Source organism: Littorina saxatilis, linkage group LG6, assembly GCF_037325665.1.
Source record: "Littorina saxatilis isolate snail1 linkage group LG6, US_GU_Lsax_2.0, whole genome shotgun sequence".
NCBI lineage: Eukaryota > Metazoa > Mollusca > Gastropoda > Littorinimorpha > Littorinidae > Littorina > Littorina saxatilis.
In genome coordinates this window covers 32,679,585-32,691,678 of record NC_090250.1, presented here as the reverse complement: position 1 = coordinate 32,691,678, position 12,094 = coordinate 32,679,585, and the positions used below count along the sequence as shown (strand labels likewise).

Genomic DNA, 12,094 nt, shown 5'->3' with positions numbered 1-12,094 from the left:
CCCAAAACAGCAACAAACAAACAAACAAACAAACAAACGACAACCTTAAAAAAATCAACAACTTCAATGACGTGCATACAGTACGTGGCTTTAGACTTGGTATCAGAGATAACAGCTACACATGAATCATTGCAGACTCGGGCTATTCCAGCCGGTAATAGCAGCCTCGGGAAGCGTTAGATCAAAAATATAAAGAGTTTGTCGACACCCACCATGTTTAAGTTTATTTGTTCCCAATTTCTAATGAACGTCCACCCCAAACAGTATGGTTTGGCAAACAAAAATGCTTCTTTATGATGCATCGCGGCAAGAACATGAATGTTGTCAGTCAGTATAGTGGCTCCAGCTTCCATAGAATGGGTAAGCAAACTAACCTCCAAACAAACAAGGAATTAAAAAACACACCACACAAGCAACATAAACACACATCCGCACACAAAACAACTACAACAGGCACACAAACAGAAATCTCCTTTAATATTTTGCTCTTTCTTGTTTATTGCGTTTCATAATGTTCTGCCCTTTTATTTATTTCCCGCGAAACAGACTAATATAAACCGTTGTTATAATTCTCTGGGATGCTTAAACAGTTTTATTCCAGTTTTTTTTGCTGGCTCAATTTGTACCGTAGTGCAAAATATTCACTATAAAGTCAACCTTTCTAAGTGAGAAAAAATAAAACAAAACAAAAAACAAACAATCAAAACAAAAAAATTGTGTTCAGTAATAAACATTAATCAAAATTAGAGCCGCTGATAAAAGTAGTACTTACTTACTTACTGCCTTTCACGCCTGGTGGCGTGTAGGGCAGCGACAAAGTGATAAAAGTAGGCCTACCCAATATTTAGTAGAAAAGAACACAACCTTTGACCGGCACGGTTGGCCTAGTGGTAAGGCGTCCGCCCCGTGATCGGGAGGTCGTGGGTGCGAACCCCGGCCGGGTCCTACCTAAGACTTTAAAATTGGCTTTAAAATCTAGTGGCTGCTCCCCTTGGCGTCTGGCATTATGGGGTTAGTGCTAGGGCTGGTTCGTCCGGTGTCAGAATAATGTGACTGGGCGAGAGAGTTTCGTACTAACACATTTTTCCGAACCAAAAACGGCGTATTTTCTAAAGAACTTTTTTAATTATTTTTTTTTTAGCAAAAAACAAGGGTTGAGCCAGTTCGATCAATTCAGGTCTAACAGGTAATGTTGCAGCGTGGACCTCCAGCCAGCCCTCAGTAGCTGAGACAGGGACTCCACGGTCAGCCTGTGCTCATCCTTCGCCTCCACGTTGTAATACTCGTCAGGGTCTGTCGCGTGCACGTACAGCTCCCTTGCCACCACGTTAGAAAAATTAGCCTGGAAATGATCGTGGTCGTATTCCACCCATTCCGCGTAACGATGCCGAGCGGTTCTCACGCTGTACCCCATGACAGTAAAGTTGTAAAGATTGTGTTTCCGGATGTACTGACTGAAAGCTGCTTCTTTTCCAGAAAAGCCGCGGCTTTGTGACGGACTGGTGACGTCACGGAGGACGGGAACGAGGCTGGTTCCTTCTACGCATGTACCGACGTGGAGGTTGTCGTCTGGGCAGGTGTCGGGAGCCTGAAGCCCTGAAGGATGAAGTACGGTGAATTTCATGCAAATCATTTCCTTGCAAGGCAAAGATTTATCATAATATTCAAGAATAAAGCAAAACAAAACAAAAATTGCTAGTTATTGAAACATTTAGCCAGACAAAAAGAAACAAATAAGTAATTACTTCAAATGCTGTTAGGTAGACGTACCAGATAATATTCAATTTGTTTCTGTAATCCCAATCATTAACCTATTCTGTTTTCTGATTCTCGATTTAGGAACGCTATCTTTTTAGGATCTCTCTCTCTCTCTCTCTCTCTCTCTCTCTCTCTCTCTCTCTCTCTCTCTCTCTCTCTCTCTCTCTCTCTCTCTCTCTCTCTCTCTCTCTCTCTCTCTCTCTCATATTATCCAAGTTTTGTGCCCCAAATGGAAGGAAACTAGTGGAAGTTATCAAACTTTGCAGAACAAAATGATTCATTTTGAAAACCATATAATCTGCTTACATCGTGTATTGTAGATCACTTATTCCCCAGAGACGCTTCATATTTCACCGGGAGTTTGAATTCAGTAAGTACTAACACCCAATCACCATAAATCAAACTTGCGCATATTCAATAAATCTTAATCACCCTGTGTCTGATGTGTCTTAAAACACCTCCGCGCGGGTTTTTTTTTTTGCAGCCAGCGCAGTGAAGATACAGAGGATACATTTTCTTGGCTCGCGCGGCAGCAAGCAGGATGTCTCTAGACTATAATGTACAGTACGAGAGATACAAGGTTCATCAGACCTGCAAGTTCCGCAAGGGTCGGGTATAAATCCACAGCCTCTACCAGAGCGTCGGTGCGGAGTCGTGGTTGGACTGGAGTCGGTCTTTGAGCAGTGTGTGTGAGGTTTCCCGCCAAAACGTCGATGTAGCGGAAATCGCTGTCAGGGGACGTCACTCCCGGTATGTGAAACATCATGGGAATTCTCGTGGTCGCTTCGTAGTTAGTGTGCTTTCCCCACATCGCGTTGTCTCCCAGGTGGTATCCTGCAATATTGGGTTCGCGTGCACCGATGATTAAGTACATGTTGGTGTACCATGCCAGTATTACCACTGATTGGTTGAATGCGTACCAACTACGAGATGCGGAGAATAGCAACTTCGTCAGTGCACCTAAGGGAGAAAGTATTAAGCTTTTTACATTTAGTCAAGTTTTGACTAAATGTTTTAACATAGAGGGGGAATCGAGACGAGGGTCGTGGTGTATGTGTGTGTGTGTGTGTGTGTGTGTGTGTGTGTGTGTGTGTGTGTGTGTGTGTGTGTGTGTGTGTGTCTGTTTGTCTGTCTGTCTGTGCGTGTGTGTGTGTAGAGCGATTCAGACTAAACTACTGGACCGATCTTTATGAAATTTTACATGAGAGTTCCTGGGTATGATATCCCCGGACGTTTTTTTCTTTTTTTCGATAAATGTATTTGATGACATCATATCCGGCTTTTTGTAAAAGTTGAGGCGGCACTGTCACACCGTCATTTTTCAATCAAATTGATTGAAATTTTGGCCAAGCAATCTTCGACGAAGGCCGGACTTTGGTATTGCATTTCAGCTTGGTGGCTTAAAAATTAATTAATGACTCTGGTCATTAAAAATCTGAAAAGTGTAAAAAAATAAATAAATTATAAAACGACCCAAATTTACGTTCATCTTATTCTACATCATTTCCTGATTCCAAAAACATATAAATATGTTATATTTGGTTTAAAAACAAGCTCTGAAAATTAAAAATATAAAAATTATGATCAAAATTAAATTTTCAAAATCAATTTAAAAACACTTTCATCTTATTCCTTGTCGGTTCCTAATTCCAAAAACATATAGATATGATATGTTTGGATTAAAAACACGCTCAGAAAGTTAAAACGAAGAGAGGTACAGTAAAGCGTGCTATGAAGCACAGCGCAACCGCTACCGCGCCAAACAGGCTCGTCACTTTCACTGCCGTTTGCACTAGCAGCGGACTACGTTCAGTTTCATTTTGTGAGTTCCACAGCTTGACTAAATGTAGTAATTTCGCCTTACGCGACTTGTTTAGGCTTAAGTTCATACATACAGTCATTTGAATCAAGAAAATGGAAATTTTGGTTTTGCCAGTCAGGTTTCAGTTCGTTCAGGGAATCGACCACCACCACGACGACAACAGAAGGCAAAGCAAGGCAAAGCTGTTGTCTTGTCACCATCGGTCCATAATTATTCACAAACTCAGGTAAAAATATTACTGTTAAAATATGGAAAATATAGTTCTGAGCAGGGAATGCTATCAGAAAGAGAAGGGAAAGACGATGAAAAAAGAGAAGAAGGAGAGTCCACAATCAGCAATTTTGTTTCTTCACACACTCACCGTGGTCGCCATGAAAAGAGATGATGGTATTGTTGGTGAAGCCATTTCTCTCCAGCGCTTCCAGCACTCTACCCACTAGGCCATCGGTGAAGCTGATGGCTGCTGAGTAGGCTTGACGAAGTTGGAGCTGCAATATATCTTCTTTTTCTTTATTTGGTGTTTAACATCGTTTTCAACCACGAAGGTTATATCGCGACGGGGAAAGGGGGGAGATGGGATAGAGCCACCTGTCAATTGTTTCTTGTTCACAAAAGCACCAATCAAAAATTTGCTCCAGGGGCCTGCAACGCAGTACAATGTATCACCTTACTGGGAGAATGCAAGTTTCCAGTACAAAGGACTTAACATTTCTTACATACTGCCTGACCAAATTCTTTACAAAAATTGACTATATTCTGTACAAGAAACACTTAACAAGGGTAAAAAGAGAAACAGAATCCGTTAGTCGCCTCTCACGACATGCTGGGGAGCATCGGGTAAATTCTTCCCCCTAACCCACGGGGGTCTGCAATATATACACATATTAATAAGGCTAAACCGCTTTCAAGTGTGAACGCGAACAGTGTATGCGTTAGAACAGAGCAGAACAATTTACTTTTTATTTCGCTTCAGTAAACAAGAGTTATGATAGAAAATTAAATGAAAAGCTACGTTATCATCGACTAGTTAAACATAAAGGCACTCTTATTTCGTAATCATATGATGTCGCTCATGTTGTTTCTCAGATAGTTATGGGATTGCTATTAATAGTAAATAAATCAGCTGATAGTAAACTGTGTACATACTAGTATTTTCAATCACTTACCTGATAGGAGAGAGGTAAAGGATCCATGGTGTCTGTCTGGTTGAAGTTCTGGATATCCTTAAACATGTGGAACTCGAAGTTGCCGCTGAAAACAACGTCCTCTGTGTTGGGGGGCTTGTCTGTGTGCTTTGCCGGGTGTATGTTTTGTAGCGGGTACAAGGCTGTTCGAAAGAGAAAAAAACCAGGTATTAGGATAGATGCTGTCTGAAGATAAGTTTTGTGTGTGCACATAAAGTTGTAACCTTCAAGGCAGTAAGGTTTTCAGCTATATGACTTTGATGCTGATTATAGTACCGTGAAGCGCTGGTATGATATTAATGTGAGACGATGACTGTCTATTGCATTGTTGCGCGTCTTGTTTTGTGAGTTGTTGCGTTGTGGCGCACTAATAAGACGTGTGAAATATATGATCACGTGGGACCGCGAGACTCGTAAGAGATCTCAGCAGTCGAGCAGGAGCGTTGGGAAAGTAAAGAACAAGAAACGACTTCGCTTGTTCGACTCAATTTTTATTGGTTTGACTGAGAAGATTTCACCAACGAACAACCATCAGAACAATAGAGCAACAACACCACATTAAAAATAACGAAACCGTACTAAATGTTTTTCCCCCTGAAACAAACAAACAATTTAAAAACAAAAAACAACCCCAGATATATATAGGTTACACACTCCGAGTTCTGATTATCTTGCATATTTTTCCGAGGGTCGATTTTCAGGTATTTGGCGAGGTAATACCTGAAAATCGACCCGAGGGAAAATATGCAAGATATTCAGGACGAGGTGTGTAAGCTATTTATCCCATTACTCCGACGTTTTCATTAAAAACACTTACTTTTTCCACTAAAACTTGCCCGTGCCTGTTTTCAGCTTGCCAAAAGCCTCCGCAGTCGAAATTCATGTCAATGAATTCATGCGCAAAGCTAGTTCCCATTTGTCAGCATAATGGACCGCGTCATTCGACTTGTATGTGGACATTCAGTCATTCTATTCATATTGCTTATAAAAAGGTCTGCTGTCTGCTTTTACATTTTGAAAGTCATTTTAAAATATCCCTGTGTATATTTGACATCGGCTTTCGTTATACTCAATTCGGCATACCGGGTTTATATTTTTACCAGAATTGCGCACGATAATGGCAGCGCAACAAATTCAGTTCGGGCCGTGCTGGTTTGATCGTTGACCCAAGTCAGTTCGCATGCAGTGTTACTGTTTGTCAGTCGGGGATAGAAATGTTGGCTGTCATCGCGCTGTTCTGTTTCGGTTTTCACACGTGGATCACTTACATATTCAGTCGTCGGGTTTAGGTGAGCCAAAGCTTCAATACTTCGCCTGTTGTAGACGTTAAGCAATAAAGCTTGGAAGTTGTATGTCGGCACTGAGAGTCAGTCGCGGTACATCGCTTTCTACTTTGTCCCGGTCTTGAGTTTGAACACCTAAGGTTGGCTACATCTAACACCTCACATCCTCTTCTCTTCCCCATATATCTTAACTGTATCTCCAACTTCTTTTCGTCTTCTTCTTTTCATTTTGATGCCACTCCCTCATTTGTCGCTGAACCCCGCAGTTTACTCGACTCGGATTCACACAAGCCCGTCTAGCAGACGACAGTTCGAACAGTCTTGAACAGCACGGTTGCAAGCAGATTCAGCTATCAATCGAAGCAATACACTTTAAGCCAAAGCAAATAACCAGATGAGAAAACCTAACGTTTGATTTGACTTCATGGTGACTCTTCTGATAATTTTTTGAGCGTTGGAATGGATCTCAACGGGTTCCCAGCTACGACAACTTTTCGAGAGTTATGCACCGCAGGCATGCCTTCGAAAATCGATGTCAGTTTCAGATTGAGTTTTCAAACTACCAGGTGACTGGGTTGTGTTTTGATTGCTCTCTCTCTCTCTCGCTCTCTCTCTCTCTCTCTCTCTCTCTCTCTCACACGGTTCTGTGCAGATGGCTGTCTGTGTAAAAATTAGGGAGTATCGTCCCTTGATCCCACTCGCGATACTCGTTGAACATGCCTTTGACCATGCAGTCGCTTCAGCCAGCGAAATATCTCGACTCCGCTCTTTAAATCCATGCAGAATGTGCGTATCGTATGAAGTATTCTTTATTTTCTCAATATTGACACATGTAGGCCTGTACCTATACGTGATATTGACTTTGACACCATAACATATTTCAGTCGTATGTTGAAAAAAGTAGTCCATCTGTAAACTCTGAATATGCAGATGACCTCTATAAATTATTCAATTGTACTCTGAAATCAAAGACAATGACCAATGACAGTTGAGATCGAAACTCGGTTGCGATGGATAATTCATATGGTTGCGATGGATAAATTCAGAATAATCACCTCCTCAGCTAACAGAGACAAAGAGGCGGGTCATGGGATAAATCAAAGAACACCCGTATTATGGAGAACCTCCCAAAAGATTTCCCAAATATCAAGATCGAAAACCAGAGCGACTGAAATGATACACTTCTCAAATGTTTGGCCCGAATGCAGAAAGAACAGATAAGAACTATGAAAAACTACAACTAAGAACAGCTGGTGGCTGCGACTAACTGAAATAAAACAGAATTGTATCCAGATAAAAACAGGTGCTGACCTAAGAGGGGTCATGGCCCTCCTCGAAGGAAAGAGATAATGCTTTATGTCATACAGGCTAAATATTTCGCCTCTTAAGGACAAGATATGGGTTATATGATTAGCGTTTTACGCCATCACGGCTTTTGACGAGATACATATGCGTGTTTAGGTGGTATCAGCCATCTACACTTCTGGCAGAACTTGACCAAGATCTTTACGTGCCATTATGGTGACACGGGGTTGGGATATGGCTTCCGTCTCTGGGTCTGCACATACAGTTGACCCGTGTCCGTCCCGGCCCGAATTCGAACCTGCGATCTTCCGATCACAAGTCCAGTGCTCTACCAACTGAGCTACCGACCCTCCTCGTTCCCCTATGTTGTATTACATACCCACACAAAGCAAGGGCAAGCACTATCAACAAGACACTTAGCAAACAAGAAAAAAGGGGTTACTTCCCTTAAACTGACATTTGCTCAGGAAACATAATAGTGTCTACCAGAAAGTATTGTCAGCTTATCCTCTCTTCTATTAAAGGAAGGAAGGAATCTTTGTGTTGTTGCTACGACCGTGTGTATCCCCCTTCCAAGCTACACACCAATTATCAGCTCAATCGGCCAGAAAACGCCAGCGATCTGAGTGCGGATAGAAGGACAAACTGACACACAGACAGAGTGAAAGCTAAACACCCCCTTTAACGTGTGTGTGTGTGTGTGTGTGTGTGTGTGTGTGTAAACATATTTACCTTTGAACTCCTCCGGATACAGGAATGGCAGGTGAGGCTTGTGGAAGCCGACAGCGAGAAAGAAAGGACGGTCATGTTGTGACGTCTGTGATCGATTGTTTAGCCATTCCACGGCAAAGTCCGCTATGGTCGTGTCCTGCAGTTTGCCCACCACTGTCTCCTTCACTGGCTGGATGGTAGACTCGTGACGCTGATTAGATAAAAACAATAAAATGAATGTGACTTTGTTTTGTGGAGTGGAATGTATTTGTTACCCGTTGAGATCGGTCGAAGTCAGTCCTGTAAGTGTAAGTGTGTAAGTGAGAGATAACTTTATTACGGAAGGAGAGAGAGAGAGAGAGATGGTTGTGGCATAAGCAATAGATACTAGCTTTTTTCCAGAAAGAGAGAGAGAGAACAAAACTCTGTGTGTGTGTGAGAGAGAGAGAGAGAGAGAGAGAGAGAGAGAGAGAGAGTGTGTGTGTGTGTGTGTGTGTGTGTGTGTGTGTGTGTGTGTGAGTGAGTGCGTGTGTGTGTGTGCGTGTGCGCGCTCGCGCGCGCGCGTGTGTGTGTGTGTGTGTGTGTGTGTGCGTGCACGCGTGCATGCGTGCGATTGTTATCTTGTGTCGCTATCACCTTTTCATAACTGACAGGTTGTTTTCCATTGTAGTTAGGGGCGGACCAGCTAAAATCACCGTCATTGTTGCCACCAGAGTTGCCTGCAAAAATAGTCCCCTCACTCGTTCAAGACACATTCATTCTCAGAGCGAGTTTACGTCAGGACTCAAAGTTTTCATCTTAGCATTCAGATCGCTCGGGGGAAAAAAATAATCAATGTATGTAGTGTAGTTAATAGACGATTTTCGTATATATATAACTCCGTCGGGTTTGAATGGGTTGTGAAAAAGTGAATACCTTTGCTTTTCCTCGGACAAGGCAAAAAAAATAAAAAAATAGGTGTGGTTACGGTAACATAGCCCAAAAAAATAGGGTAGGAAGGTAGGCAATCACTTTTTTGTTAAAACTTTTTTTTCTAATGTGTACAAATTAAACCTACTTGACAGGGAAATAAGTGTGCGACTCGGGCGATTTCGCTTTCATTGCGTTTTCTGCACTCGTTTTCTTTTTTTTTTGACAAATGTAATAAAAAGTTATAGGGTCGGCCCCTAAAAATAGGGTAGGTCGGGTTACCGTAACCACACCTATTTTTTTTTTTAGGCCCAAATAGATTGACACGTGCTCCTGTCCACGTGTTTCCGACACACCCGTCGCTTGGCCTCTGGTATGTTTGTCCGAGTAAAATCAAGGGTATTCACTCGTTCATAACCCATGCACACCCGTCAGAGTCATTTTCGGAATTCCTCTATTGGAGCTTCCAAGTGACCAACAGCGGATTTGAGACTATCTTAATATTAGAATTTCAATTTACCTATCGTTTAATTGAGACTGCCTCCTTTTTTTAGTACAACGAAATACTTCAAACATATGGTAGGCTTTGTTTTGTTTTATCTTGTATTGTGATGTGAGTAGTTTATCAACGCCCATTACTATGATCATTGTACATTTTAGCACTTGCTTTGAATGGTGTAAAGCATGTGTGATAAATGTTTTGCATTTGCTCGGCCACGAAATATCAGGTTTTGCTTGAGTTTGCCCGCATTGATTATACATTAAGATCGCTTAACTGGGCCCGAAGTTTACCGCTTTGCGGAGACTTTGGGAAGTATTGTTTTTACCGAAAATTCAATGCCAAAGCTTCTTTCAGCGAGCTTCGTGACTGAGTAGACTTTGCAAATGCGACTTGGGTCAATTAATATATGGACTTGATTTCCTTCAACAGAACCAAATCTTGTATAAACACAAACAAACAAAAATGTCACAACTTTTTGGCACTACACCTGGGTGGAAGATTTTGCCGATGCCCTGAGCGAAGTAGCCGTGTTGTTTGAAGAACTGGGGCAAAGTGGTGAAGTTACCCGCCACGTCGCGCCAGTAGGTGGTCAGGTCAAACACACGGGTGCTCTCTGGCCGTCGTCCGGTCAAGAAGGACGTCCGGCTGGGTCCGCATAACGCTTGCTGTGAAGACAGTGATGTTCAAAAGGAAGATTGGTTAATTAACTAATGGGGACGTTTAGTACAGTGTATTGCAATACAATACACTACAATGCAACGCAAAACAATAAGCCTACAATGCAATAGAAAAGAATATAATAGAATGCAATGCAATGGACACACACATTCACGCACGCACGCACTCACGCACGCACGCACGCACGCACGCACGACCGCACGCACTCACACACACACACACACACACACACACACACACTCACACTCACAAACACACACACACACTCACAAACACACACACACACACCCACCCACCCACACACACACACACACACACACACTCACGCACGCAAGCACGCACGCACGCACACACGCACGCACGCACGCACGCACGCACACACGCACGCACGCACGCACGACCGCACGCACGCACGACCGCACGCACTCACACACACACACACACACTCACAAACGCGCACACACACACACACACACACACACACACACACACACACACACACACTCACTTATTTCTTCTGTCTCTCTTACATTACTCACTCTCACCTGTGCATACGCTCTCTCAAAGACAACACTCTTGCTGGCCAAGTGATCAATGTTGGGCGTCACCAGCATCTGGTCCCCATAGCAACCCAGTCTGGGCAGCAGGTCATCGACGACAAGGAACAGCACGTTGGGCCTGGAAGACAACGACGACGACGGCGACGATGATGACGATGATGCCTCTTTGATCCAGATTGACAGAGGGTCCTTTGCGGTGTGTGGAGGGGTGGAGTGGGTAGGTTCTGGTGTGTTGTGAATCTGTCTCTCCTCCCTGCTGCCATTGTCTGTTGAAAAAGTAGTGAAAAGGTATTTATTATTCATGTATTTAGTGTGTGTGTGTGTGTGTGTGTGTGTATGTGCGTGTGTGTGTGTGTGTGTGTGTGTATGTGCGTGTGTGTGTGTGTGTGTGCGTACCATACCTGGCTCATTATGCAAAGCTGTTGTGCAACAACCATTGCAGAGAAGAAGAAGAAAAAGGAACAAAATCTGATTTGCCGCCATAATCATTGATCTTTCGTGATTTTAACTTGAAAACAAAACTGGTTAATTCAGCTGAGAATGGCAATAAGTTAAATCAAAGAAAAAAGTTCTGTTGATGCCTTAAATCAGTTTTCAATCACATTGACTAATCTTGGGAAATTTGCAAAACACACACATTTGTCCACATAACTTCGCAAAAGCGTCACGACACTGCCACAATCTCTGATTCTACGTTTTTCATCTGGTACTTGAAACTTTTGTTCTACTTATCTTAAAAAAGAAACGAAAACAGTGCCGGTGTAGGATCCGGTCCGGTCCCCCCTCTGAAGTAGTCCCCCGGGGGACCAATTCGTGGCAAAAACTGCTCTATAATGGTCCCCCCTTAGACATCCAGCCTCGTTGTTCTTAGGCATTCAAGCCATTTTCAATCTACGTATATCTTCGTCCGGTATTATGTAGTGCACAGACAGCAATCTCTTTGTTTGACTATATTTTGCAGAAAATAAAATAGATCTGATTTATAATGCCGTTCAAAAGAAAAATGACATGAAATAAAATGAATAATAAATAAATACTGATAAGAAGAAATGAAACCAGTCTCTGATTCTTTCCTTTCTTTTCTCTAAAATTGCTGGTAACATTACTAACATTGTAACAAGAAAAACGAGGCTGGATGTCTAAGGGGGGGGGGGGACCATTATAGAGCAGTTTTTGCCACGAATTGGTCCCCCGGGGGACTACTTCAGAGGGGGGACCGGACCGGATCCTACACCGGTATCACTGTCGACACGCATAACAAAGTCTTTACTGCGTAGTAGCATTTCTTTATCTGTAAGTACAATTAAACATTGACTGATAAAGTCCCATGAGAGATCCAACACAGTGGCGCACCCAATCCGAAGAGAGAGAGAGAGAGAGAG

At 42.7% G+C, this 12,094-nt stretch overlaps 1 protein-coding gene across 1 annotated transcript; it reads right to left on the bottom strand.

Annotated features, from left to right (window-relative positions):
- Positions 1–473: 473 nt before the first annotated feature.
- On the bottom strand, positions 474–11,438 carry LOC138969034 (iduronate 2-sulfatase-like). The gene is made up of 9 exons (XM_070341725.1): positions 11,114–11,438; positions 10,698–10,978; positions 9,962–10,139; positions 8,700–8,782; positions 8,085–8,274; positions 4,747–4,907; positions 3,942–4,068; positions 2,350–2,592; positions 474–1,596 (listed from the first exon to the last, which is right to left on the bottom strand). Exons 1-9 carry the CDS (start codon positions 11,199–11,201, stop codon positions 1,169–1,171), a joined length of 1,779 nt encoding a protein of 592 aa, XP_070197826.1. The 5' UTR covers positions 11,202–11,438; the 3' UTR covers positions 474–1,168.
- Positions 11,439–12,094: the final 656 nt, after the last annotated feature.

What these genes read in the sequence shown, in the direction of transcription:
- LOC138969034 (XM_070341725.1), bottom strand. Translation starts at nt 11,201, where the DNA reads ATGATTATGGCGGCAAATCAGATTTTGTTCCTTTTTCTTCTTCTTCTC. An exon ending in CTTTACCTCTCTCCTATCAG is followed by an intron (nt 4,069 to 4,746) that starts GTAAGTGATTGA and finishes GATATATTGCAG; the next exon opens with CTCCAACTTCGTCAAGCCTA. An exon ending in CTCTTTTCATGGCGACCACG is followed by an intron (nt 2,593 to 3,941) that starts GTGAGTGTGTGA and finishes CCAATATTGCAG; the next exon opens with GATACCACCTGGGAGACAAC.